A 27,646-nucleotide genomic window follows, 5' to 3' on the forward strand; every position below is an offset into this window, starting at 1 on the left:
GTGGAGAGGGTAAATAGGGACATGCAGGTAATCATCCTTGATGTCCAGTGATACCATGAAATTCTCCAGGCTTGCAATAATCGCCCTGAGCGATTCCATTTTGAACTTGAACCTTCGTATATAAGTGTTCAAGGCTTTCAATTTTAGAATGGGTCTCACCGAACCGTCTGGTTTCGGTACCACAACATTTTGGAATAGTAACCCCGGCCTTGTTGAAGGAGGGGTACCTTGATTTCACCTGCTGGAAGTACAGCTTGTGAATTGCCGCCAGTACTACCTTTCTCCGAGGGCAGCCGGCAAGGCTGATGTGAGGTAACGGCGAGGGGGAGTCGCCTCGAACTCCAGCCTGTATCCCTGTGATACTATTTGCAGAATCTAGAGATCCACCTGTGGGCAAGCCCACTGGTCCCTGAAGTTCCCGAGACGCGCCCCTACCGCACCTGTCTCCACCTGTGGAGCCCCAGCGTCATGCGGTGGACTCGGAGGAAGCGGGGGAAGATTTTTGATCCTGGGAACTGGCTGCTGGTGCAGCTTTTTTCCTTCTTCCCTTGTCTCTGTGCAGAAAGGAAGCGCCTTTGACCCGCTTGCTTTTCTGAAGCCGAAAGGACTGTACCTGATAATACGGTGCTTTCTTAGGCTGTGAGGAAACCTGAGGTAAAAAAATTTCTTCCCAGCTGTTGCTGTGGATACGAGGTCCCAGAGACCATCCCCAAACAATTCCTCACCCTTATAAGGCAGAATCTCCATGTGCCTTTTACAGGCAGCATCACCTGTCCACTGCCGGGTTTCTAATGCCCTCCTGGCAGAATGGACATTGCATTAATTCTGGATGCCAGCCGGCAAATATCCCTCTGTGCATCCTTTATATATAAGACAACGTCTTAAATATGCTCAATGTTAGCAAAATATTATCCCTGTCTTAGCGTATTAATATTATCTGACAGGGTATCAGACCACGCTGCAGCAGCACTATATATGCTGAGGCAATTGCAGGTCTCAGTATATAACCTGAGTGTGTAAATACAGACTTCAGGATCGCCTCCTGCTTTTTATCAGCAGGTTCCTTCAAGGTGGCCGTATCCTAAGACGGCAGTGCCACCTTTTGACAAACGTGTGAGCGCCTTATCCACCCTAAGGGATATCTCCCAACGTGGCCTATCCTCTGGCGGGAAAGGGTACGCCATCAGTAACTTTTTAGAAATTACCAGTTTCTTATCGGGGGAAACCACGCTTCTTTACACACTTCATTCATTCATCTGATGGGGGAACAAAACACTGGCTGCTTTTTCTCCCCAAAAATAAAACCCCTTTTATGTGGTACTTGGGTTCATGTCAGAAAATGCGTAACACATTTTTCATTGCCGAGATCATGTAACTGATGTTCCTAGTGGATTGTGTATATGTCTCAACCTCGTCGACACTGGAGTCAGACTCCGTGTCGACATCTGTGTCTGCCATCTGAGGTAACGGGCGTTTTTTGAGCTCCTGATGGCCTTTGAGACGCCTGGGCAGGCGCGGGCTGAGAAGCCGGCTGTCCCACAGCTGTTACGTCATCCAGCCTTTTATGTAAGGAGTTGACACTGTTGGTTAATACCTTCCACCTATCCATCCACTCTGGTGTCGGCCCCACAGGGGGCGACATCCCATTTATCGGCCTCTGCTCCGCCTCCACGTAACCTTCCTCATCCAACATGTCGACACAGCCGTACCGACACACCGCACACACACAGGGAATGCTCTGACTGAGGACAGGACCCCACAAAGTCCTTTGGGGAGACAGAGAGAGAGTATGCCAGCACACACCACAGCGCTATATAATGCAGGGATTAACACTATAACTGAGTTATTTTTCCCCAATAGCTGCTTGTATACATATATTGCGCCTAAATTTAGTGCCCCCCCTCTCTTTTTAACCCTTTGAGCCTGAAAACTACAGGGGAGAGCCTGGGGAGCTGTCTTCCAGCTGCACTGTGAAGAGAAAATGGCGCCAGTGTGCTGAGGGAGAAGCCCCGCCCCTTTTTCGGCGGACTTTCTCCCGCTTTTTCTGGAATACTGGCAGGGGTAATTTTACATCTATATAGCCTCTAGGACTATATATGATGTAGATTTGCCAGCCAAGGTGTCATATATTGCCCTCAGGGCGCCCCCCCCAGCGCCCTGCACCCATCAGTGACCGGAGTGTGAGGTGTACATGAGGAGCAATGGCGCACAGCTGCAGTGCTGTGCGCTACCTTGGTGAAGACCTAAGTCTTCTGCCGCCGATTTTCCGGACTCTTCATGCTTCTGGCTCTGTAAGGGGGACGGCGGCGCGGCTCCGGGAACGAACACCAAGGTCGGGTCCTGCGGTCGATCCCTCTGGAGCTAATGGTGTCCAGTAGCCTAAGAAGCCCAAACTACCACCTGTTAGGTAGGTTCGCTTCTTCTCCCCTTAGTCCCTCGCTGCAGTGAGTCTGTTGCCAGCAGATCTCACTGAAAATAAAAAACCTAAATATACTTTCTTTCTAGGTGCTCAGGAGAGCCCCTAGTGTGCATCCAGCTCAGCCAGGCACAAGAATCTAACTGAGGTCTGGAGGAGGGTCTTAGTGGGAGGAGCCAGTGCACACCAGGTAGTCCTAAAGCTTTCTTTAGTTGTGCCCAGTCTCCTGCGGAGCCGCTAATCCCCATGGTCCTTACGGAGTCCCAGCATCCACTTAGTACGTCAGAGAAACATAATTTAACCGATATTTTCTTTCGATGTCCCATCCCTACTCTGCTGCAAGCTTTACTTTCGTTTTTTTGTTATGACCGGATGCTTTGACGAGCTCTGGCCACTAGAGGGAGCTCCCTCTATACGAGGTCTTCCCTGTTGTTGTTGCTGCTGCTGCTGCTGATTTCTTCCTTTCTGGTTGCCTCGGTGCTGCCTGACTTCCTCCGACTCTCACTGAATCTTTGGGGGATATTCCTCATCAATTTGTCTGTTTGGACATCCATGCCCGCTTGCTGTTGCTGGGATCTTGCACACTTGTAGTAAGTGACTCTGCCTGTCTGTTATGATTGTAGGCTGCACGGTGCTGCTCCAGGGAGAATGCTGCCACCCCCCCCTGACTCTGCCTAGCAATGTTATTGCTACGTCATGGTCTGGAGCGGATCTGTGCAGCCAGGTAATGGTGCAGCGTTGTATGTACAGTGTATCATGTGTCAGCTCTGCCATCAGTGAGGCGCAGTATAGGTTGGGGCGCAGTTACCAGATTCTAAGCTGGAAGCATCATATGTTCCTGCATCATGTGACATGAGATCAGGGTGGTTGATGGGGGTTATGGTTCATCCTGCCCAGTGATGAGTCTCAGTGGTATTGGCATGTACATGGCTATGTATAGTATTGAGCGGTGCTGGAATGTACCTGCTGCTGGTCACAGACCCTCCTGATACACATACACAAGCACAGGGGAATATAGCCCAGATTTATCAAGCCGTGGAGAGTGATAAATAGCAAAGTGAAATACCAGCCAATCTTCTCCTAACTGCCATGTTACAGGCTGGGTTTGAAAAATGACAGTTAGGAGCTGATTGGCTGGCACTTTATCACCGTGCAATTTATCACTCTCCCAAGGCTTGACAAATCTGACTGTATACCCCTGTGCTTGTGTATTTGTATCAGGAGGGTCTGTGGCCAGCAGCAGGTACATTCCAGCACCGCTCAATACACTGCACCATTACCTGGCTGCACAGCGCTGCTTCGGCCCGTGATGTAGCAATAACGCGGCTAGGCAGGGAGGAGGTAGCATTCACCCTGGAACAGCGCTGTTACATAGCAATAACACAGCTAGGTGATAGTATAACGATGCATCCTGGAACATAACACACGCTCCAATGTCTGGCCACTTCTTCTTGCACAGCCAATGGCTGAGCAGCTCTGTTCTGCGGGTCACGCTACTGGAAATGAGAGGAGAGCTCTGATTGGTCAAAGGCGCTGTTGCAGTGGTTATGCTATTTAGAATGCTGTGCTGTTCCATACATGTGGTTGTGGTGCAAATATGTGGTTGTCCCTAACAGATGGCTTAAGGCTGGTGGTTATAATGGCGGTATATTTATCCAGTGCGGTGCCTGTCATTTACATATTGGGAATACCTGTCGTGCACGGTTCAAACAGATTTGCAGTTGCTTGGCTGCTGCTTCATACTTGCTATGTATGTACAGTATGCTGGAGTCAGGCCTCTCCTCAGAAGTCTATTTGCAGTAGAGGTCTATGCGGATAGTGTTCTGAGGCACTTTCGCTATGCTAGGCCGAGGGGTCCCATGTTCTGAACTTAAGCCATAGAATCCTACTATTTGCTCTATTTACTGTTCCTTGGAGAGAGAAAAAGTACCTACTGTACCAACCAAGCAGCTACCGCTACTGCCATTTTTTTCAAACACAGACTGTGACATGGCAATTCAGAGATGCTTGGCTGGTACTTTCTCTCTCCACTTTATATCTCTCCATTTTTAGTAAATACACCCGTTTATATCTATAGAAATACTGTATGACGGGCCAGTTTCCAGTAATATGCTGCAATCTATGTGCACAGCTGCTAACACATCCCTAAATTGCAGGGATAGTCCCAAATTGAAAGATTTATGGCTTGGATTTATTTTTTTCAATAATGAACAGTAAAATGCCTCTTTTTGCAAGTTGTATGTCTGTCTTACTATACAGTCATACTCTCTGCTTTCTAAATGAATATTGAAAAGTGTTTAAAGTAGGATGACCATCAAATAGTGGCGGTGCCTTGGGATGGCATGTAATCATTGCAATGAAATGAGTTTAATCTCAATGGTTAAATCATTCATCTATGTTGTAGGAGCCGTGATTTTGCTCATATACAATGGTGCTGTGCTGCGGCCGTGCCTCCGGGTGTCTGCTGCTGAATGTATAAAATGAACCATCAGATGGCCATCGGAAATCAGTATGCAATGATGGCAGTTATTGCAAACCAGTATGCAATGGTGGTAAACATCGCATACCCCATGAAAAAAAAAATCCTATCTATTCAGGATTATCAATGTTTGCCAACCACGTGTTTCTAATGAACAGTCTTAATTTACAGTACACGAACAGTGTAATCAAATGTAGCAAACGTTTTATTATGCTGATGGTGCTACTGAGTATCGCGTGATGTGCTGAGATACATCAGACCTCCATTTTCAAGGCATATCTTCTCAGTATGTTAAAAACATACTTTATACCTTGTGATTCGATGGCCATCTGATGGCTCATTTTGTACATTCAGCAGCAGACACCCGGCCGCAGCACCGCTCGTCTCCTCACCTCAATCCGACTTGTTTTCAAGTCGGATAGAGTTTGTCGGAAAGGGGGCCAATTCCTGTCGGATTTGGTTCCATTTCCGACAGAAGCACACAGACCGGCGGAAATGGGGCCAAATCCGACACGTGTTTTTCCGACAAGTCGGGGATTCCCGACTTGTCGGGAAAAAACTGCCGCTATTGAATAGGTCAGAACCCCTTCCGACCTATTTCTGGCGGAAGCTGCCGTCTTTCCGACAAGACGGCAGCTTCCGACAGTTATTGAATACACCCCATTATCTTTCTCCTGATTGGAGATGAAATGCATAGTTGAATTTATTTTATTTGGATGCATTGCTGTATAATAAACTGTCCTGTTTTGTCTTTTTCTTTTCTTGGCCGACGTCTAATGAAAGGATGGCAGAGGAAAAGTTCTTGATCTCCCAACTGACAAATTATTTACGAGCGGATTGTATTCAGCTTTGGAAATCCCCATATACCACAGAAGAACATGAGGCTGGCCCTGAGGTTAAAGTAGGTATACAGAAACCTGTAGTTGTTCTCTTCATTACCATGTGAAATATATTAGACAGTGATATGAATACATTTGTGAACTTAATTTCTGCAGACCTGTAATAATTTAGTGTGTGTATGTATCTATAGAGAGAGATATTTACAGCGCTGTACAATTAGTAACGTGTGCGATATGAATGTGCAATTGTAGAAAGATACTACTATGAGGAGGTACTGTATGGAAACCAGTCGCTGGGCACACGCAGTAGTGGAGATTTTGCTTGCATTATTTTATACCCCCTTATATAGACTTACCATACTAGCCCTTTAAACTGAGACGCACAAGAATTACACAGGTTCGGTGGCAGATTAAAATCAGGTTAAATCCAGGCTTTAATTTACACAGCCACAGAACCTGTGTAATTCATGAGTGTCCCGGTTTAAAAGTATAGTGTGGTAAGCCTACCCTTACACTTATATTTACTTGTAACAACAGTTCCAGGAAAGGGCTAAACCAGGGTTTCACAAACTCTGTCCTAAAGGCACCCTAACCGTCCAGGTTTTATGGATATCCATGCTTGTGCACAGATGGTATTATTAAACTGACTGAGATACAAATTAAGTCTACAGTACGTGCTTAATCATGGGTGTCTTTAAACTCTGGACTGTTAGGGTGCCTTGAGGACTGAACCACTGGGATATACAATGGTTTGTATTACAACACTATAGCATAGTGCATGGGTTCCCAAACTCAGTCCTCAAGCGACCCTTACAGACCAGGTTTTAAGGATATCCATGGCGGAGCAGTGATGGTTTAATCAAAATGAATGCGATTAATTAAGTCACCTGTGCTCAAGCATGCTTAGCAGTTAGGGTGCATTGGGAACCACTGGCATAATGGTTAGCACTGCTAACCAGTGGTTTTGGATTACAACCCATCCAGGGTGTTCTCTGAAGGGCTGACTGAGTCTCATGCAAGTCAGTTGCAGCCACATTATGTGCTCATAATTGAATGCGCACGTGATTTGCTGCATCTGTGTGGGAACAGTGGGGTCTATTTATGAAGGGCCTACATTGGATCTGTTTGCAGCAGCAAATTTGTTAGCTTTGTTTGGCCTCAGGTGGGGCAGATATAAAATGTGCAGAGAGAGTTAGATTTGGGTGGGGTGTCTTCAAACTGAAATCTTAATTGCAGTGTAAAAATAAAGCAGCCAGTATTTACCCTGCACAGAAACAAAATAACCCACCAAAATCTAACTCTGCAAATGTTATTTCTCTTATGTCCTAGAGATGCTGGGGTCCATTTTAGTACCATGGGGTATAGACGGGTCCACCAGGAGCCATTGGCACTTTAAGAGTTTGATAGTGTGGGCTGGCTCCCCCGTCTATGCCACTCCCACCAGACTCAGTTTAGAAACTGTGCCAGGAGGAGCCGGTCACAGCTAGGGGAGCTCTCCTGAGCTTCCTTGGTAAAAGAACAACGCCCTTCTGCAGCCCTTCTACAGGATCGGGCTGTTCAGGTGCAGTCGGACAACGTGACCACAGTGGCCTACATAAACCGACAAGGCGGAACGAAGAGCAGGGCTGCCCTGTCAGAGGTGTCAAGAATCCTCCTCTGGGCAGAAAGGCACGCTGTAGCGATGTCGGCAATCTTCCATCCGGGAGTAGGCAACTGGGAAGCAGACTTCCTCAGCAGACACGATCTCCATCCAGGGGAGTGGGGCCTCCATCCGGAGGTGTTTGAGGAGGTAACCGGTTGGTGGGGGGTTCCTCACATAGACATGATGGCCTCCCGCCTCAACAAGAAGCTGGGGAGGTACTGTTCCAGGTCGAGAGACCCGCAGGCAGTGGCGGTGGAAGCACTGGTAACACCGTGGGTCTTCACGTCAGTGTATGTGTTCCCTCCACTTCCTCTGATTCCAAAGGTCCTTCAGCTGGTAAGAAGAACAAAGGTTCTGGCAATCCTCATTGCTCCGGACTGGCCAAGGAGGGCTTGGTATGCGGATCTACTGGATCTTCTGCTGGAAGATCCAAGGCCCTTACCTCTTCGGGAGGATCTGCTGCTGCAAGGTCCAAGTGTCCCAGCGTCCCTTTTGTCCTGCTTGAACGCGTTTTCGGATTAAACAATCCTTCATCAGAAGCAGGATGAAGGATTGTTTAATCCGAAAACGCGTTCAAGCAGGACAAAAGGGATGCTGGGACACTTGGACCTTGCAGCCACAACAGAACCAGGAGTCTCTTCACTGATCCTCCCCGCTTTGGGTGTGACATCTGATTCCTTGAAGGGCTCCAAAATACATCTGGACTGACGTGACTGTTGGGGACTTTGACCAGGGAACTGGTGATATATGCTTTTATGAATTTTTTTTCATGTGAGTGCAATGTTATATTAAATATTTATTCCTTATAAAAACGGGATTGCACTATATTCCTTTTTTAAAGTTTTAGTTATATAAGGATTCATCTTCTGTCGACTATATGAGGATAATAAACATTGATTGATCTGCATTTGTCTATATGAAGATTTTCCTCGTGATAACCCTATGAGGGTGATAAGCGCTGATTCATCTGTATTTATGTGAGTGGGACTAATAAATAAGTCTTTCTCTTCATGGTGCTATCTTGTATCTGCACTATTGGATTCTCCTTTAAATTCTAGGAGTGATGATCTACACCATGATGGATTTCTGAAATCTGATAACGATATTTATTGCTATTTATCATTGTGTAAGCAATTCATTGTATTTTTAAACGGTAGCGCCACGTGTGGTCATTTCTTATTAACTTTATTATGGCATATCCGTTCCCCTCTGAGGACAGGGAAAAGTGGGAGTCAACACCCTCTGTGGACAAAGCTCTAGCACTGTTGTCCAAGAAGGTGGTGCTTCCGTCCCCTGACACAGCAGCCCTAGGCAGGAAACTACCTTGAAATCTATTTATATCACTACGGGTATGCTGCTCAGACCTGCCGTGGCATCGGCATGGGTGAGTAGTGCGATTGAAAAGTGGGCAGATAACTTGTCATCTTAATTAGACACCCTGGATAGGGATATCGTTCTTTTGACACTGGGTCATATCAGGGACGCTGCAGTCTATCTCAGGGAGGCTGCGAGAGATATTGGCCTCTTGGGATCAAGGGCCAATGCCATGGCAGTCTCGGCTAGGAGAGCATTATGGACTCATCAATGGAATGGTGATGCTGACTCTAAGTAGGCTATGGAGTCTCTGCCGTATAAGGGTGGTGTCTTGTTTGGTGAGGGCCTCGCGGACCTGGTATCTACAGCTACCGCGGGTAAGTCCTCTTTTCTACCTTATGTCCCTGCTCAACAAAAGAAAACGCCCCATTATCAGATGCAGTCCTTTCGGTCTAGTAAATTCAAAAAAGGACGAGGGTCCTCCTTCCTTGCTACTAGAGGTAGGGGAAGGGGAAAAAGATCGCCGGCTGTGGCAAGCTCCCAAGAGCAGAAGTCCTCCGCGGCTTCTACCAAATCCACCGCATGACGCTGGGGCCCCACTGCTGGAGTCCGAATCGGTGGGGGCACGTCTTCAACTCTTCAGTCAGGTCTTAGATCCTTGGGTACTAGAAATAGTGACCCGAGGGTACAAACTGGAATTTCAAGACGTGCCCCCTCACCGATTTTTCAAATTGGCCTTGCCAGCTTCTCTTCCGGATAGGGATATAGTATGCGCTGCAATACAAAAGCTGTGTCAACATCAAGTCATTGTCACTGTACCCCCGTCACAACGGGGAGAAGGCTTTTATTCAAGCCTGTTCGTGGTCCCAAAGCCGGATGGCTCGGTCAGACCGATTCTGAACTTAAAATCCCTCAATTTATATCTGAAAAGTTTCAAATTCAAGATGGAATCTCTCCGAGCAGTGATCTCCAGTCTGGAAGGGGGGGATTTTATGGTGTCAGTCGACATAAAAGACGCCTACTTACATGTCCCCATATATCCTCCACATCAGGCTTACCTGAGGTTTGCTGTTCAGGATTGTCATTACCAATTTCAGACGTTGCCGTTTGGTCTTTCCACGGCTCCGAGGATTTTCACCAAAGTAATAGCGGAAATGATGGTGCTCCTGCGCAAGCAGGGTGTCACAATTATCCCGTACTTGGACGATCTCCTGATAAAGGCGAGATCAAAGGAGCAGTTACTAAGAAACGTTACGCTCTACCTGACAATTCTGCAACAACATTATTGGCTCCTAAATTTGCCAAAGTCACAGTTGGTTCCGACAACACGGCTGTCATTGTTGGGCATGATTCTGGACACGGAACTACAGAGAGTTTTTCTCCCAGTGGAAAAAGCTCTGGAAATCCAGAACATGGTCAAAGGGATTCTGAAACCGGCAAGTGTCGATTCATCAATGCACTCGGTGCTGGGGAAGATGGTGGTGGCCTACGAGGCCATTCCGTTTGGCAGGTTCCATGCCAGGGTGTTTCAGTGGGACCTGTTGGACAAGTGGTCCGGGTCTCACCTACACATGCACCGGAAAATAAGCCTATCTTCCAGGACCAGAATTTCTCTCCTGTGGTGGCTCCAAAGTTCTCATCTCTTAGAGGGACGCAGGTTCGGGATCCAGGATTGGATCCTGGTAACCACGGATGCAAGTCTCCGAGGCTGGGGAGCGGTCACACAAGGGGAAAATTTCCAGGGAAAATGGTCAAACCAGGAAGCTTGTCTGCACATAAACATTCTGGAATTAAGGGCCATCTACAACGGCCTTCTACAAGTGGAACATCTTCTTCACTGCCGGCCCGTCCTGATTCAGTCAGACAACATTACAGCAGTGGCTTACATAAACCGCCAGGGCGGAACAAGGAGCAGAGCGGCGATTGCGGAGGCCACAAAAGTTCTCTTCTGGGCGGAAAGACATGCAAGCGCTCTGTCGGTGGTCTTCATTCCAGGCGTGGACAACTGGGAAGCAGACTTTCTCAGCAGACACGATCTCCATCCAGGGAAGTGGGGTCTTCATCAAGAGGTCTTTGCAGAAGTGACAAGTCATTGGGGAATTCCTCAAATAGACATGATGGCGTCTCGCCTCAACAAGAAACTTCAGAAATATTGTTCCAGGTCGAGGGACCCGCAAGCAGTTGCGGTGGACGCCCTGGTGACACAGTGGGTGTTTCGGTCGGTCTATGTGTTCCCTCCACTTCCACTCATTCCAAAGGTGATAAGGATCATAAGAAGAACAAGGGTTCAGGCGATACTAGTTGTTCCAGATTGGCCACGGAGGGCCTGGTATCCGGAGCTTCAGGAATTACTCATAGGAGATCCCTGGCCTCTTCCTCTAAGAGAGGATCTGTTACAGCAAGGGCCTTGCGTGTTCCAAGACTTACTGCGGTTGCGTTTGACGGCATAGCGGTTGAACACCAAATCCTAGCTCGAAAGAGTATTCCCGGTGAAGTCATCCCCACACTACTTAAAGCTAGGAAAGAGGTAACAGCGAAGCATTATCACCGTATTTGGAGAAAATATGTATTGGTGTGAATCCAAGAAGGCTCCTACAGAAGAATTTCAGCTGGGTCGTTTTCTCCATTTTTTTGCAAGCAGGTGTGGATACGGGCCTAAAGTTAGCCTCCATTAAGGTGCAGATTTCGCCTTATCAATTTTCTTTCAGAAAGAATTGGCCTCCCTTCCAGAAGTTCAGACTTTCGTGCAAGGTGTGCTGCACATCCAACCTCCATTTGTGCGGGTGTGGTTCGTTTTATCGACAGTGTCTAGGTCGACCACTATAGGTCGACAGTCACTAGGTCGACATGGATGGAAGGTCGACAGGGTTTCTATGTCGACATGTGCTAGGTCGACAGGTCTAAAGGTTGACATGAGGATTTTTTTTTTTTTGTGTCGTTTTCTTCGTAAAGTGACCGGGATCCCAAATTAGTGCACCGCGTCCCCTCGCATGCCTCGCTTCGCTCGCCATGCTTCGGGCATGGTGCCTTCGCTCCGCTACCGCTTCGCTCGGCACACTTTACCGTTCCAATCGTAGTCCACGTGGATCGTTAAGTATGAAAAAAATCCCCCCCCCCAAAAATGTGAAAAACTCATGTCGACCTTTAGACCTGTCGACCTAGCACATGTCGACCTAGAAACCCTGTCGACCTTCCATCCATGTCGACCTAGTGACTGTCGACCTATAGTGGTCGACCTAAACATTGTCGACCTAGACACTGTCGATCTTCAGACCGGATCCCCATTTGTGCCCCCAGTGGCACCGTGGGACCTTAACGTGGTGTTGCAGTTCCTTCAGTCACATTGGTTTGAACCTTTACAGAAGGTTGAGTTGAAATTTCTCACTTGGAAAGTGGTCATGCTTTTGGTCTTGGCATCCGCAAGGTGGGTGTCGGAATTAGCGGCTTCGTCTCACAAGAGCCCCTATTTGATCTTTCATGTGGATAGAGCGGAATTGAGAACTCGTCAACAATTTCTGCCAAAGGTGGTTTCTTCATTTCACATGAACCAACCTATTGTGGTGCCTGTGGCTACTGAAGCCTTGGCTGAATCAAAGTCTCTCGATGTGGTCAGAGCTTTGAAAATTTATGTAGCCAGAACGGCTCGTATTAGGAAAACAGAGGCTCAGTTTGTCCTGTATGCTTCCAACAAGATTGGAAATACTGCTTCCAAACAGACTATTGCTCGCTGGATCTGTAATATGATTCAGCATGCTCATTCTACGGCTGGATTGCCGTTACCGAAGTCGGTGAAGGCCCATTCTACCAGGAAGGTGGGCTCATCTTGGGCGGCTGCCCGAGGAGTCTCGGCGGTACAACTTTGCCGTGCCGCTACTTGGTCGGGTTCAAACACTTTTGCAAAATTCTATAAGTTTGATACCCTGGCTGATGAGGACTTCATGTTTGCTCAATCGGTGCTGCAGAGTCATCCGCACTCTCCCGCCCGTTCTGAAGCTTTGGTATAAACCCCATGGTCCTTATGGAGTCCCCAGCATCCTCTAGGACATATGAGAAAATAGGATTTTAATACCTACCGGTAAATCCTTTTCTCTTAGTCCGTAGAGGATGCCGGGCGCCCGTCCCAGTGCGGACTCTAGCTGCAGTACTCGTTAATAGTTATTGCTTGTGTTACACGAAGGTTGTGTTTCGTTTAAGATCAGCCTGTTGCTGATTTTGGTTCATGCCGTTAACTGGTGTTTAGTTAAAAGCCATGTTGTACGGTGTGTTGTGGTGTGAGCTGATGTGCATCTCACCCTTGGTTTAACAAAAATCCTTTTCCTCGAAATATCCGTCTCCCTGGGCACAGTTCCTATAACTGAGGTCTGGAGGAGGGGCATCGAGGGAGGAGCCAGTTCACACCCATTTAAAGTCTTAAAGTGCCCATGTCTCCTGCGGATCCCGTCTATACCCCATGGTCCTTATGGAGTCCCCAGGATCCTCTACGGACTAAGAGAAAAGGATTTACCGGTAGGTATTAAAATCCTATTTTTAATTACCTGCAGGTAAATCCTTTTCTCGTAGTCCGTAGAGGATGCTGGACGCCCGCCCAGCGCTTCGTTTTCCTGCATTGGTTTATAGTTCAGTACTACCTGGTTCCTAGGTAAGTTCTGCGTTATTTACTGTTTCAGTGCTTTTTCAGATGTTGCTGAAGTTTTTGGCATGTTTGCCGGATTTGTTTGTTGTGTGAGCTGGTATGAATCTCGCCACTATCTGTGTAATTCCTTCTCTCAAAGTATGTCATCTCCTCAAGCACAGTTTTTTGACTGAGTCTGGTGGGAGGGGCATAGAGGGAGGAGCCAGCCCACACTATCAAACTCTTAAAGTGCCAATGGCTCCTGGTGGACCCGTCTATACCCCATGGTACTAATATGGACCCCGGCATCCTCTACGGACTACGAGAAAAGGATTTACCGGCAGGTAATTAAAATCCTATTATCTGCTCCACCTGCATGGCACATGGTTTTACCCAACTGCTAACAAATGTGCTGCTGCGATCAGATCTGAATTAGGCCGGCCTAAGCCTTGGATGGAGAAAAAGTGGACTGAGATAAGTGACCAGCCAATCAGCTCCTAACTGCCATGTCACAGGCTGGGTTTGAAAAATGACAGTTAGGAGCCAATTGGCTGGTACTTTATCTCCGTCCACTTTATCTCCATCCAAGGCTTGGTAAATAGACCCCACTGTCTCTTTCTGACACATATTATAGAATGTACTTACACTGATCAGCCATAACCACTGACAGGTGAAGTGAATAACATTGATTATCTTGTTACAATAACACCTATCAGTGGGTGGGATATATTAGGTAGCAAGTGAACAGTCAGCAGGGCTGTAACTAGGGTGGTGTGCTGTGTGCTGAGCCCATTCTGCATTTGCACTGTTAGCGCACTGGCCGCAACCACCCACGAATGACTATATGCGGCAGCGCTGCCTGCTGTAATGTACAATACCTACTATTGTACATTGAGCTGGTGCATACGGCTCATTCTCTCTCTGCCAGACTCACCGCTGCTAATATACATTATAGCTACCAGCATGATGAGGAGGAGGAATGAAGAGGAGGTGGACGGGCTGTGATAGAAAGGTGTCCGAACACACAGTGCATCGCAGCTTGATATGTAGCTGCAGACTGAGGGATCTATGGGGGTCATTCTGACCCGATTGCACACTGCAGTTTATTGCAGCGATATTGGTCGACATTGACATGGTCGACATGAACACACGGTCGACACATGAAAATGGTTGACACATGAAAAGGTCATCATGAGTTTTTCAAATTTTTTTTTTTTTTTTTCCTTTTGTGGAACTTTTCCATACTTTATGATCTACGATTGGGAACGGTAACCTGTGACAAGCGCAGCGGGGTACCTTGCCCGAAGCATGGTAAGCGAACACGGTGCACTGATTGGGGTTCCCTGTCACTTTACGCAGAGAACGACACCAAAAAGTTACAAAACTCATGTCGACCTTTTCATTCATACCGAAACCCTTACAATGGGCACATGAGCATCAGAACTGGACCATGGAGCAGTGGAAGAAGGTGGCCTGGTCTGATGATTCACACTGGCGTCCTCATCACTATCATGTACAGTAGTTGCACCTACCCTTAACTACGTGGCTTAAACAGGAATATACTGTATGCATTTCTGTGTTGGATTATATTTGTTTGCTCAAACACACCCTTACTATACCCAGCCCAGTGGTGTGACTTGTCATAAAAAATATGACGTTTGTATCGTGTGTGTGTGTGTGTGTGTGTGTGTGTGTGTGTGTGTGTGTGATTATAGTAAATGTACATAAAAACCTTCCTCCACTTTGTTATAAGTTTACTGTCATGGACTCTATACCCTACTCCTTAACTAGTAATTCCTTTGATTACACATTTCCTCTTCTAACTACTGTACTGTTTGAATAGTAATGTGGTTTCTCTGAAGTGGCAAGGTGGGGATGTAATGATGTGTCCACAGGGGTTGGGTATGTGTTACCGGCGGCCAGGATCCCGGCCGCAGAATGCCGTCTGGGGGGAGTGCAACGAAGCCCCTTGCACAGGTTCTATTCCCACTTCATGGGTACAAGTGGAAATAGTCCCTTTTAGTCGGCATGATCAGTGTTTGGGATGCAGCGGGAGGTGTTGTGACTGCCGGTCACATAACTACATCCCGTCCACAGCAGCAACCAACAAGAATATTACATTTCTCTTAATCTATACACATGCTGCAGTAGTGCGACTGATGTTGAAAAAATTGCCCAGTATGATAGCATGTGGCCCTAAATTGCCAGATATTCTATTATTATACAATTGAGACCTGATTGAAACAAGATCATGTTTACGTGGTGACCTAATTGCAGCTTTGGCTCATGCATGTCGCATCCAACATGCTCTGCACATGTGCCTCAGCTCCCACTGCCTGCGCCATGCAGCTTTAGGTGTAACATACATGCACGTGCTGCAGCGACGGAACAGATGAGGATCGGGAACAATGGGGGTAAGTATAAGTGGAAGGGAGGGGGCGGAGCTAAAGAGGTAACACAGGCAGATGCTTTGTTTTTTTAATAGAGTCATTAGTAAATAAAAGGACAATCATTGGCACTGCTGGAAAAGGCATTAAAGAGACTCTCTTGCTTTTAATGTGTGTCTCTTCTAATAGCCCTTACTAGGCCTCAATGAGGCCTGAAGTGATCCTGCCGCTTTTCCGGGTGCCACATGGGCAGATTTCAGCCGATTAGGTCACCTACATTTTGGGTCTATATTGGGCGATGAACCTCTGGTTCAACTCGGCTGCTGGGTTGCCTGATCTACCTGTGTGTCCACCATTAGACTGTTAATGGGTAACTTTTGGAGCCTTTCACTTGTAAAGTAAATTTGAAGTTCTGAGAGTTCTAATAGCAGATTCGCTAGTTAGGGGATGTCATAATAAAAATGAAAGGGAAAGTAGAGTTAGCATTTAGTGTGTCTAACGGATCATTGTTTTGTTTCTCACCTCCTATGTTCTTGTTTCAGGAGCTGTGTAAGAAATATTCTGAAAAGCTGAAATACAGTATGGATGATATAGCCAATGCCTTGGAAGAAATCCGCTGCTTAGCAATACAACGTGGCAGTGGAAACCAGGCTTTTAAAACAAAGGGATTGGCCTCATTGCAAGTCTTCCTGCCACGCAAACTTAATAAAGTAAGAATCTGTTTAATTATGATGCTGCAGGTATTGGGGTGTGGATCATAGGGTAGACAGTAACTAGGTCGATAGTCATAAGGTTGACACCTGAAATAGGTCGACACGGTCATTAGGTCAACATGTAAAAGGTTGACATGAGTTTTTGTTTTTTTTGTCGTTTTCTTCGTAAAGTGACCAGAAACCGCAACTAGCGCACCGTATCCCCTCGCATAGCGGTTACTATTCCCAACCGTAGTTCACGTGGATCGTAAAGTATGAAAAAGTAAAAAAAAAAAAAAAAAAACCTTATCTCGACCAGGTACATGTCGACCTTAAGACCGGATCCCAGGTATTGCTAGGCCAGACATATACAGCGAAATAGTCCTCCATGATGTCAGTAGTTCTAGTGAAATTTGTGGTCAGTATTCTCACAAATACGGGTCTGGCCACAAAGTGACAGCAAAGTTACAGTTGTACCTACAGTATCACAGGGTGGTTGCAACATGGGTTATTTTTCCTCAAATGTTTATAGTATGTTTATAGTTGTATATGTGTACTTTTTGCATTTCTGGGGACATCGTTCTTCCCTGGTTTGCAGCGGGTTACCGGCGGTCGGGATGCCGATCGTCAAATACCGACAGCGGCATCCCGATGTTGAGAATACCTACAGTGGTTGATTTCTAAAGCTATCCCTGATACCTAACCCCCCTTAACCCTAACCCTCCTGTCCTGCAGCCTGACCCTAATCCTCTCCGCCCCTCCCCGCAGCCTAACCCTAACCTACCCGGTGGAGCCCAAACCCCCCCTACAGCCTAGCCCTAATCTTCCCCTGCAACCTAACCTCCCCCTCCCCCCTGCACAGCTTGCCTCTCCGCCGGCCTGTGACATCCTTATTTGGCATCCCGGAGGTCAGAATTCCGTCGCCGGGATAGTGATACTTGTCTGGTTGCTGGCGGGCATTGTACGTAGTGTCAGGATCCCGGCGTCTGTATTTTGACTGTCTGATCCCGACTGCCAGGATCCTAACCGGATCCCGTTCTTCCCCACTTCATAGTACTCATTTTTCTGACGTCCTAGTGGATGCTGGGTACTCCGTAAGGACCATGGGGAGTAGACGGGCTCCGCAGGAGACTGGGCACTCTAAAGAAAGATTAGGTACTATCTGGTGTGCACTGGCTCCTCCCTCTATGCCCCTCCTCCAGACCTCAGTTAGAATCTGTGCCCGGCTCGAGCTGGTTGCACACTAGGGGCTCTCCTGAGCTTCTAGTAAAGAAAGTATTTGTTAGGTTTTTTATTTTCAGTGAGATCTGCTGGCAACAGACTCACTGCTACGAGGGACTTAGGGGAGAGAAGCGAACCTACCTGCTTGCAGCTAGGTTGGGCTTCTAGGCTACTGGACACCATTAGCTCCAGAGGGATCGAACACAGGCCCAGCCTCGGTCGTCCGGTCCCGGAGCCGCGCCGCCGTCCCCCTTGCAGAGCCAGAAGCAAGAAGAACATCCTGGAAATCGGCGGCTGAAGACTCCGGTCTTCATTAAGGTAGCGCACAGCACTGCAGCTGTGCGCCATTGCTCCCTATGCACACCACATACTCCGGTCACTGATGGGTGCAGGGCGCTGGGGGGGGGGGGCGCCCTGGGCTGCAATTAGAGTACCTTACATGGCGAACAGCACATAATATAGTCTAATAAACTATATATGTGCAAAAATCCCCCGCCATAATATAAAAATAAGAGCGGGAGAAGTCCGCCGAGAAGGGGGCGGGGCTATCTCCCTCAGCACACTGGCGCCATTTCTTCTTCACAGCTCCGCTGGAAGACAGCTCCCCAGGCTCTCCCCTGCAGTTTCCAGGCTCAAAGGGTAAAAAAGAGAGGGGGGGCACTAAATTTAGGCGCAAACTGTATATGTAAAGCAGCTATAGGGAAAAATCACTTAGTGTTAGTGTAAATCCCTGATTATATAGCGCTGTGGTGTGTGCTGGCATACTCTCTCTCTGTCTCCCCAAAGGACTTTGTGGGGTCCTGTCCTCAGTCAGAGCATTCCCTGTGTGTGTGCGGTGTGTCGGTACGGCTGTGTCGACATGTTTGATGAGGAGGCTTATGTGGAGGCGGAGCAGGTGCCGATAAGTGTGATGTCACCCCCTGCGGGGTCGACACCAGAGTGGATGGATATGTGGAAGGTATTAACCGACAGTGTCAACTCCTTACATAAAAGGCTGGATGACGTAACAGCCGTGGGACAGCCGGCTTCTCAGCCCGTGCCTGCCCAGGCGTCTCAAAGACCATCAAGAGCTCACAAACGCCAGCTACCTCAGATGGCAGACACAGATGTCGACACGGAGTCTGACTCCAGTGTCGACGAGGATGAGACATATACACAATCCACAAGGGGCATCCGTTGCATGATTACGGCAATGAAAAATGTGTTACACATTTCTGACGTTAACCCAGGTACCACTAAAAAGGGTATTATGTTTGGGGAGAAAAAGCAGCCAGTGTTTTCTCTGACGTCCTAGTGGATGCTGGGAACTCCGTAAGGACCATGGGGAATAGCGGGCTCCGAAGGAGGCTGGGCACTCTAGAAAGATTTATGACTACCTGGTGTGCACTGGCTCCTCCCACTATGACCCTCCTCCAAGCCTCAGTTAGATTTTGTGCCCGGCCGAGGTTGGATGCACACTAGGGGCTCTCCTGAGCCCTTAGAAAGAAAGATAGATTTAGGTTTTTTATTTTCAGTGAGACCTGCTGGCAACAGGCTCACTGCAGCGAGGGACTAAGGGGAGAAGAAGCGAACTCGCCTGCTTGCAGCCGGATTGGGCTTCAGGGGCTACTGGACACCATTAGCTCCAGAGGGATCGACCGCAGGCCCAGTCCTTGGTGTTCGGTCCCGGAGCCGCGCCGCCATCCCCCTTACAGAGCCAGAAGCAAGAAGAGGTCCGGAAAATCGGCGGCAGAAGACATCAGTCTTCACCAAGGTAGCGCACAGCACTGCAGCTGTGCGCCATTGCTCCTCACACACACTTCACACTCCGGTCACTGAGGGTGCAGGGCGCTGGGGGGGGGCGCCCTGAGAAGCAATTATAACACCTTGGCTGGCAAAAATACCACAATATATAGCCCCAGAGGCTATATATGTGGAAAATACCCCTGCCAGAATATAGGAAAAAGCGGGAGAATAGGCCGCGGAAAAGGGGCGGAGCTATCTCCCTCAACACACTGGCGCCATTTCTCCTTCACAGATCCGCTGGAAGGAAGCTCCCTGGCTCTCCCCTGCAGTCTACACTACAGAAAAGGGTAAAAAAAGAGAGGGGGGGCACTAAATTTAGGCGCAGTAAAATTATAAAAGCTGCTATAGGGGACATAACTCAGTTAGTCCCTGCATTATATAGCGCTCTGGTGTGTGCTGGCATACTCTCACTCTGTCCCCCCAAAGGGCTTTTGTGGGTCCTGTCCTCAATTGGAGCATTCCTTGTGTGTGTGCGGTGTGTCGGTACGGCTGTGTCGACATGTTTGATGAGGATAATGATGTGGAGACGGAGCAGATGCCTTTAGAAGGGATGTCACCCCCTGCGGGGCAGACACCTGAGTGGTTGAGCTTATGGAAAGAAATGAGTGCACGTATAGACTCCTTACATAAGAAATTTGACGACATGCCAAATGTGGGACAGCCGACTTCTCAGCTCGTGCCTGTCCAGGCGTCGCACAGGTCATCAGGGGCTCTAAAACGCCCGCTACCACAGACCGCAGACCCAGATGTCGACACTGATACTGACACCTGTGTCGACGACGATGAGTCTAACCTGATGCCCACTAAGGCCATTCACTGCATGATTGAGGCAATGAAAGAGGTGTTACACATTTCTGATATAAATACAGGTACCACTAAAAAGGGTATTATGTTTTCATCCCCCATCAGATGAATTAAATGAAGTGTGTGAAGAAGCGTGGGCTTTCCCTGATAAAAAATTGGTAATTCCTAAGAAGGTACTAATGGCGTTCCCTTTCCCGCCAGAGGATGGGTCACGTTGGGAAACACCTCCTAGGGTGGATAAAGCGCTCACACGTTTGTCTAAAAAGGTGGCACTACCGTCTCCGGATACGGCCGCCCTCAAGGAACCTGCTGATAGAAAGCAGGAGGCGATCCTGAAGTCTGTATATACACACTCAGGCATTATACTTAGGCCAGCTATTGCGTCAGCTTGGATGTGCAGTGCTGCCGCTGCGTGGTCAGATAAACTGTCAGAAAATATTGACACATTAGACAGAGACACGATCCTGTTAACCATAGACCATATAAAAGACTCAGTCTTATATATGAGAGATGCACAGAGGGAAATCTGCCGACTGGCATCTAAAGTAAGTGCATTGTCCATTTCTGCTAGGAGAGGCTTATGGACTCGCCAGTGGACAGGAGATGCAGATTCTAAAAGGCACATGGAAGTGTTGCCATATAAGGGTGAGTAATTATTTGGGGATGGTCTCTCGGACCTAGTTTCCACAGCAACGTCTGGGAAGTCAGCATTTTTACCCCATGTCCCCTCACAGCCTAAGAAGGCGCCGTTTTATCAGGTTCAGTCCTTTCGGACCCAGAAAAACAGGCGTGGAAAAGGCGGGTCTTTTCTATCCAGAGGCAGAGGTAGGGGAAAAAGGCTGCAAACAGCAGGTTCCCAGGAGCAAAAGTCCTCCCCCGCTTCTTCTGCCAAGTCCGCCGCATGACGGTGGGGCTCCACAGGCGGAGCCAGGTACGGTGGGGGGCCGCCTCAAGAATTTCAGCGATCAGTGGGCTCGCTCACAGGTGGATCCCTGGATCCTTCAAATAGTATCTCAGGGGTACAAACTGGAATTCGAGGCGTCTCCACCCCACCGGTTCCTAAAATCTGCCTTGCCGATTGCTCCCTCAGACAGGGAGGCGGTGCTAGCGGCAATTCACAAGCTGTATTCCCAGCAGGTGATAATCAAGGTACCCCTGCTTCAACAAGGCCGGGGTTACTATTCCACACTATTTGTGGTACCGAAACCGGACGGTTCGGTGAGACCCATTTTAAATTTGAAATCCTTGAACACATACATAAAAAAATTCAAGTTCAAGATGGAATCGCTCAGGGCGGTTATTGCGAGCCTGGACGAGGGGGATTACATGGTATCCCTGGACATCAAGGATGCTTACTTGCATGTCCCCATTTACCATCCTCACCAGGAGTACCTCAGATTTGTGGTACAGGATTGCCATTACCAATTCCAGACGCTGCCGTTTGGACTGTCCACGGCACCGAGGGTATTTACCAAGGTTATGGCGGAAATTATGATACTCCTTCGAAAAAAGGGAGTTTTAATTATCCCGTACTTGGACGATCTCCTGATAAAAGCGAGGTCCAAGGAACAGTTGTTGGTGGGAGTAGCACTATCTCAGGAGGTGCTGCACCAGCATGGCTGGATTCTGAATATCCCGAAGTCACAGCTGGTTCCGACGACACGGCTACTGTTCCTGGGTATGATTCTGGATACAGTCCAGAAAAAAGTATTTCTCCCGGAGGAGAAAGCCAGGGAGTTGTCATCTCTAGTCAGAGACATCCTGAAACCAAAACAGGTATCAGTGCATCGCTGCACGCAGGTCCTGGGAAAGATGGTGGCTTCTTACGAAGCAATTCCCTTCGGCAGGTTCCATGCCAGAATCTTTCAGTGGGACCTGTTGGACCAGTGGTCCGGATCGCATCTTCAGATGCATCGCTTAATAACCCTGTCTCCAAGAACCAGGGTGTCTCTACTGTGGTGGCTGCAGAGTGCCCATCTTCTAGAGGGCCGCAGGTTCGGCATACAGGACTGGGTCCTGGTGACCACGGATGCCAGCCTTCGAGGCTGGGGGGCAGTCACACAGGGAAGAAACTTCCAAGGACTATGGTCGAGTCAGGAGACTTCCTTTCACATAAATATTCTGGAACTAAGGGCCATCTACAATGCCCTAAGTCAAGCAAAATCCCTGCTCCTACACCAGCCGGTGCTGATCCAGTCAGACAACATCACGGCAGTCGCCCATGTAAATCGACAGGGCGGCACAAGAAGCAGGATGGCGATGGCAGAAGCCACAAGAATTCTCCGATGGGCGGAGAATCATGTACTAGCACTGTCAGCAGTGTTCATTCCGGGAGTGGACAACTGGGAAGCAGACTTCCTCAGCAGACACGACCTCCACCCGGGAGAGTGGGGACTTCATCCAGAAGTCTTCCAGATGCTGGTAAACCGTTGGGAAAAACCACAGGTGGACATGATGGCGTCCCGCCTCAACAAAAAGTTAAAAAGATATTGCGCCAGGTCAAGGGACCCTCAGGCGATAGCTATGGACGCTCTAGTGACACCGTGGGTGTACCAGTCGGTTTATGTGTTCCCTCCTCTGCCTCTCATACCAAAGGTATTGAGAATAATAAGAAAGCGAGGAGTAAACACAATTCTCGCGGTTCCGGATTGGCCAAGACGAGCGTGGTACCCGGAACTTCAAGAGATGCTCTCAGAGGACCCGTGGCCTCTACCGCTCAGACAGGACCTGCTACAGCAGGGGCCCTGTCTGTTCCAAGACTTACCGCGGCTGCGTTTGACGGCATGGCGGTTGAACACCGGATCCTAAAGGAAAAGGGTATTCCGGAAGGAGTCATTCCTACGCTTATTAAGGCCAGGAAAGATGTTACGGCAAAGCATTATCACCGCATATGGCGGAAATATGTTGCATGGTGCGAGGCCAAAAAGGCCCCAACAGAGGAATTTCAACTAGGTCGATTTCTGCATTTCCTGCAAGCAGGAGTGAATATGGGCCTAAAACTAGGCTCCATTAAAGTACAGATCTCGGCTCTGTCGATTTTCTTTCAAAAAGAACTAGCTTCAGTACCTGAAGTTCAGACATTTGTGAAAGGAGTGCTGCATATTCAGCCCCCGTTTGTGCCTCCTGTGGCACCTTGGGATCTCAACGTGGTGTTGAGTTTCTTAAAATCACATTGGTTTGAGCCACTAAAAACCGTGGATCTGAAATATCTCACGTGGAAAGTGGTCATGTTATTGGCCTTGGCTTCAGCCAGGCGAGTGTCAGAATTGGCGGCTTTATCATGTAAAAGCCCTTATCTGATTTTCCATATGGATAGGGCAGAATTGAGGACTCGTCCCCAATTTCTCCCTAAGGTGGTGTCAGCGTTTCACCTGAACCAGCCTATTGTGGTGCCTGCGGCTACTGGGGATTTGGAGGACTCCAAGTTGCTAGACGTTGTCAGGGCCCTGAAAATATATGTTTCCAGGACGGCTAGAGTCAGAAAATCTGACTCGCTGTTTATCCTGTATGCACCCAACAAACTGGGTGCTCCTGCTTCTAAGCAGTCTATTGCTCACTGGATTTGTAGTACAATTCAGCTTGCTCATTCTGTGGCAGGCCTGCCACAGCCAAAATCTGTAAATGCCCATTCCACAAGGAAGGTGGGCTCATCTTGGGCGGCTGCCCGAGGGGTCTCGGCTTTACAACTTTGCAGAGCAGCTACTTGGTCAGGGGCAAACACGTTTGCAAAATTCTACAAATTTGATACCCTGGCTGAGGAGGACCTGGAGTTCTCTCATTCGGTGCTGCAGAGTCATCCGCACTCTCCCGCCCGTTTGGGAGCTTTGGTATAATCCCCATGGTCCTTACGGAGTTCCCAGCATCCATTAGGACGTCAGAGAAAATAAGAATTTACTCACCGGTAATTCTATTTCTCGTAGTCCGTAGTGGATGCTGGGCGCCCATCCCAAGTGCGGATTGTCTGCAATACTTGTAAATAGTTACTGTTAACTAAAGGGTTATTGTTGAGCCATCTGTTGAGAGGCTCAGTTGTTTTCATACTGTCAAACTGGATATAGTATCATGAGTTGTACGGTGTGATTGGTGTGGCTGGTAAGAGTCTTACCCGGGATTCTAAATCCTTCCTTATTATGTCAGCTCGTCCGGGCACAGTGTCCTAACTGAGGCTTGGAGGAGGGTCATAGTGGGAGGAGCCAGTGCACACCAGGTAGTCATAAATCTTTCTAGAGTGCCCAGCCTCCTTCGGAGCCCGCTATTCCCCATGGTCCTTACGGAGTTCCCAGCATCCACTACGGACTACGAGAAATAGAATTACCGGTGAGTAAATTCTTATTTTTTCCCCCATCAGATGAGTTGAATGAAGTGTGTGAAGAAGCGTGGGATTCCCCCGATAAGAAACTGGTAATTTCTAAAAAGTTACTGATGGCGTACCCTTTCCCGCCAGAGGATAGGTCACGTTGGGAGATATCTCCTAGGGTGGATAAGGCGCTCACACGCTTGTCAAAAAAGGTGGCACTGCCGTCTCAGGATACGGCCGCCTTGAAGGAGCCTGCTGATAGAAAGCAGGAGGCTATCCTGAAGTCTGTATATACACACTCAGGTACTATACTGAGACCTGCAATTGCTTCAGCATGGATGTGTAGTGCTGCTGCAGCGTGGTCTGATACCCTGTCAGATAATATTGATACCCTCGACAGGGATACTATTTTGCTAACCATAGAGCATATTAAAGACGTCGTCTTATATATGAGGGATGCACAGAGGGATATTTGCCGGCTGGCATCTAGAATTAATGCAATGTCCATTTCTGCTAGGAGGGTATTATGGACCCGGCAGTGGACAGGTGATGCTGATTCTAAAAGGCACATGGAGGTTTTGCCTTATAAGGGTGAGGAATTGTTTGGGGATGGTCTCTCGGACCTCGTATCCACAGCAGCAGCTGGGAAATCAACATTTTTCTCTAACGTCCTAAGTGGATGCTGGGGACTCCGTAAGGACCATGGGGATTAGCGGCTCCGCAGGAGACGGGGCACAACTATAAAGAAAGCTTTTAGACTACTGGTGTGCACTGGCTCCTCCCACTAAGACCCTCCTCCAGACCTCAGTTAGATTCTTGTGCCCGGCTGAGCTGGATGCACACTAGGGGCTCTCCTGAGCACCTAGAAAGAAAGTATATTTAGGTTTTTTATTTTCAGTGAGATCTGCTGGCAACAGACTCGCTGCAGCGAGGGACTAAGGGGAGAAGAAGCGAACCTACCTAACAGGTGGTAGTTTGGGCTTCTTAGGCTACTGGACACCATTAGCTCCAGAGGGATCGACCGCAGGACCCGACCTTGGTGTTCGTTCCCGGAGCCGCGCCGCCGTCCCCCTTACAGAGCCAGAAGCACGAAGAAGGTCCGGAAAATCGGCGGCAGAAGACTTCGGTCTTCACCAAGGTAGCGCACAGCACTGCAGCTGTGCGCCATTGCTCCTCATGTACACCTCACACTTCGGTCACTGATGGGTGCAGGGCGCTGGGGGGGGGGGCGCCCTGAGGGCAATAAATAACACCTTGGCTGGCAAAATATACATCATATATAGTCCCAGAGGCTATATAGATGTAAAATTACCCCTGCCAGTATTACAGAAAAAGCGGGAGAAAGTCAGCCGAAAAGGGGGCGGGGCTTCTCCCTCAGCACACTGGCGCCATTTTTCCCTCACAGTTCCGCTGGAAGGAAGCTCCCTGGCTCTCCCCTGCAGTCTAAGAATACTACAGAAGGGTAAAAAAGAGAGGGGGGGCACTAAATTTAGGCGCAGTATAGATATTATATATATATGTAATATATATAAAAAAGCAGCTATAGGGAAACACTCATTGATAGTGGATCCCAGTGTTATATAGCGCTCTGGTGTGTGCTGGCATACTCTCTCTCTGTCTCCCCAAAGGGCTTTGTGGGGTCCTGTCCTCTGTCAGAGCATTCCCTGTGTGTTTGCGGTGTGTCGGTACGGCTGTGTCGACATGTTTGATGAGGAGGCTTATGTGGAGGCGGAGCAGATGCCTGTAAATGTGATGTCACCCCCTGCTGGGTCGACACCTGAGTGGATGGTGCTGTGGAAGGAATTACGTGATAGTGTCGACTCCTTACATAAAAGGTTTGACGACATACCTAATGTGGGACAGCCGGCTTCTCAGCCTGTGCCTGCCCAGGCGTCTCAAAAACCATCAGGGGCTCTAAAACGCCCGCTACCTCAGATGGTTGACACAGATGTCGACACGGATACTGACTCCAGTGTCGACGACGAAGATACTAATGTAACTTCCAGTAGGACCACACGTTACATGATTGAGGCAATGAAAAATGTGTTGCACATTTCTGATGTTACCCCCGGTACCACAAAAAAGGGTATAATGTTTGGAGAGAAAAAACTACCAGTAGCTTTTCCTCCGTCTGAAGAATTAAATGAAGTGTGTGAAGAAGCGTGGGCTTCCCCTGATAAAAAGATGGTAATTTCTAAGAGGTTACTAATGGCGTACCCTTTCCCGCCAGAGGATAGGTCACGCTGGGAAACATCCCCTAGGGTGGATAAAGCGCTCACACGCTTGTCTAAGAAGGTGGCACTACCGTCTCCGGATACGGCCGCCCTGAAGGAATCTGCTGATAGAAAGCAGGAGGCTATCCTGAAATCTATATATACACACACAGGTATTATACTGAGACCGGCTATAGCTTCAGCCTGGATGTGCAGCGCTGCTGCTGCGTGGTCAGATTCCCTGTCAGAAAATATAGATACCCTAGACAGGGACACTATTTTGCTAAACGTAGAGCATATAAAAGACGCACTTTTATACATGAGGGATGCACAGAGGGATATTTGCCGGCTGGCGTCCAAAATTAGTGCAATGTCCATTTCTGCCAGGAGAGGGTTATGGACTCGGCAGTGGACAGGTGATGCAGATTCCAAACGACACATGGAAGTTCTGCCTTATAAGGGTGAGGAATTGTTCGGGGATGGTCTCTCGGACCTCGTTTCCACAGCAACAGCTGGGAAGTCTACATTTTTACCCCATGTTTCCTCACAACCAAAGAAAGCACCGTATTATCAGGTACAGTCCTTTCGGCCCAATAGGGGTAAGCGGATTAAAGGCGCGTCCTTTCTGCCCAGAGGCAGAGGTAGAGGGAAAAAGCTGCAGCATACAGCCAGTTCCAAGGAGCAAAAGTCCTCCCCCCTCTTCCTCTAAGTCCACAGCATGACGCTGGGGCTCCACAGGCGAAGACAGGTACGGTGGGGGCCCGTCTCAAAAATTTCAGCAATCAGTAGGCTCGCTCACGGGTGGATCCCTGGATCCTTTAAGTAGTATCTCAGGGGTACAAACTGGAATTCGAGACGTCTCCCCCCCGCCGTTTCCTCAAATCTGCCTTGCCAACCACTCCCTCAGGCAGGGAGGCAGTGTTACAGGCAATTCAAAAGCTGTAT

General features: G+C 48.5%; 1 protein-coding gene across 1 annotated transcript in view; it reads left to right on the plus strand.

The window, feature by feature from the left end:
• Positions 1 to 2,659: 2,659 nt before the first annotated feature.
• NUB1 (negative regulator of ubiquitin like proteins 1) overlaps positions 2,660 to 27,646 on the plus strand; it is a 176,863-nt gene continuing 151,876 nt past the window's right edge. Inside the window, exons 1-3 of the mRNA XM_063921843.1 lie at positions 2,660 to 3,006; positions 5,679 to 5,796; positions 16,232 to 16,399. Of these exons, the coding sequence (XP_063777913.1) occupies positions 5,680 to 5,796; positions 16,232 to 16,399 (285 nt within the window). The 5' untranslated portion in view covers positions 2,660 to 3,006; position 5,679. The remainder of the gene's footprint in view (positions 3,007 to 5,678; positions 5,797 to 16,231; positions 16,400 to 27,646) is intronic.

Source organism: Pseudophryne corroboree, chromosome 5 (assembly GCF_028390025.1).
Source record: "Pseudophryne corroboree isolate aPseCor3 chromosome 5, aPseCor3.hap2, whole genome shotgun sequence".
Taxonomy (NCBI): Eukaryota; Metazoa; Chordata; class Amphibia; order Anura; family Myobatrachidae; genus Pseudophryne; species Pseudophryne corroboree.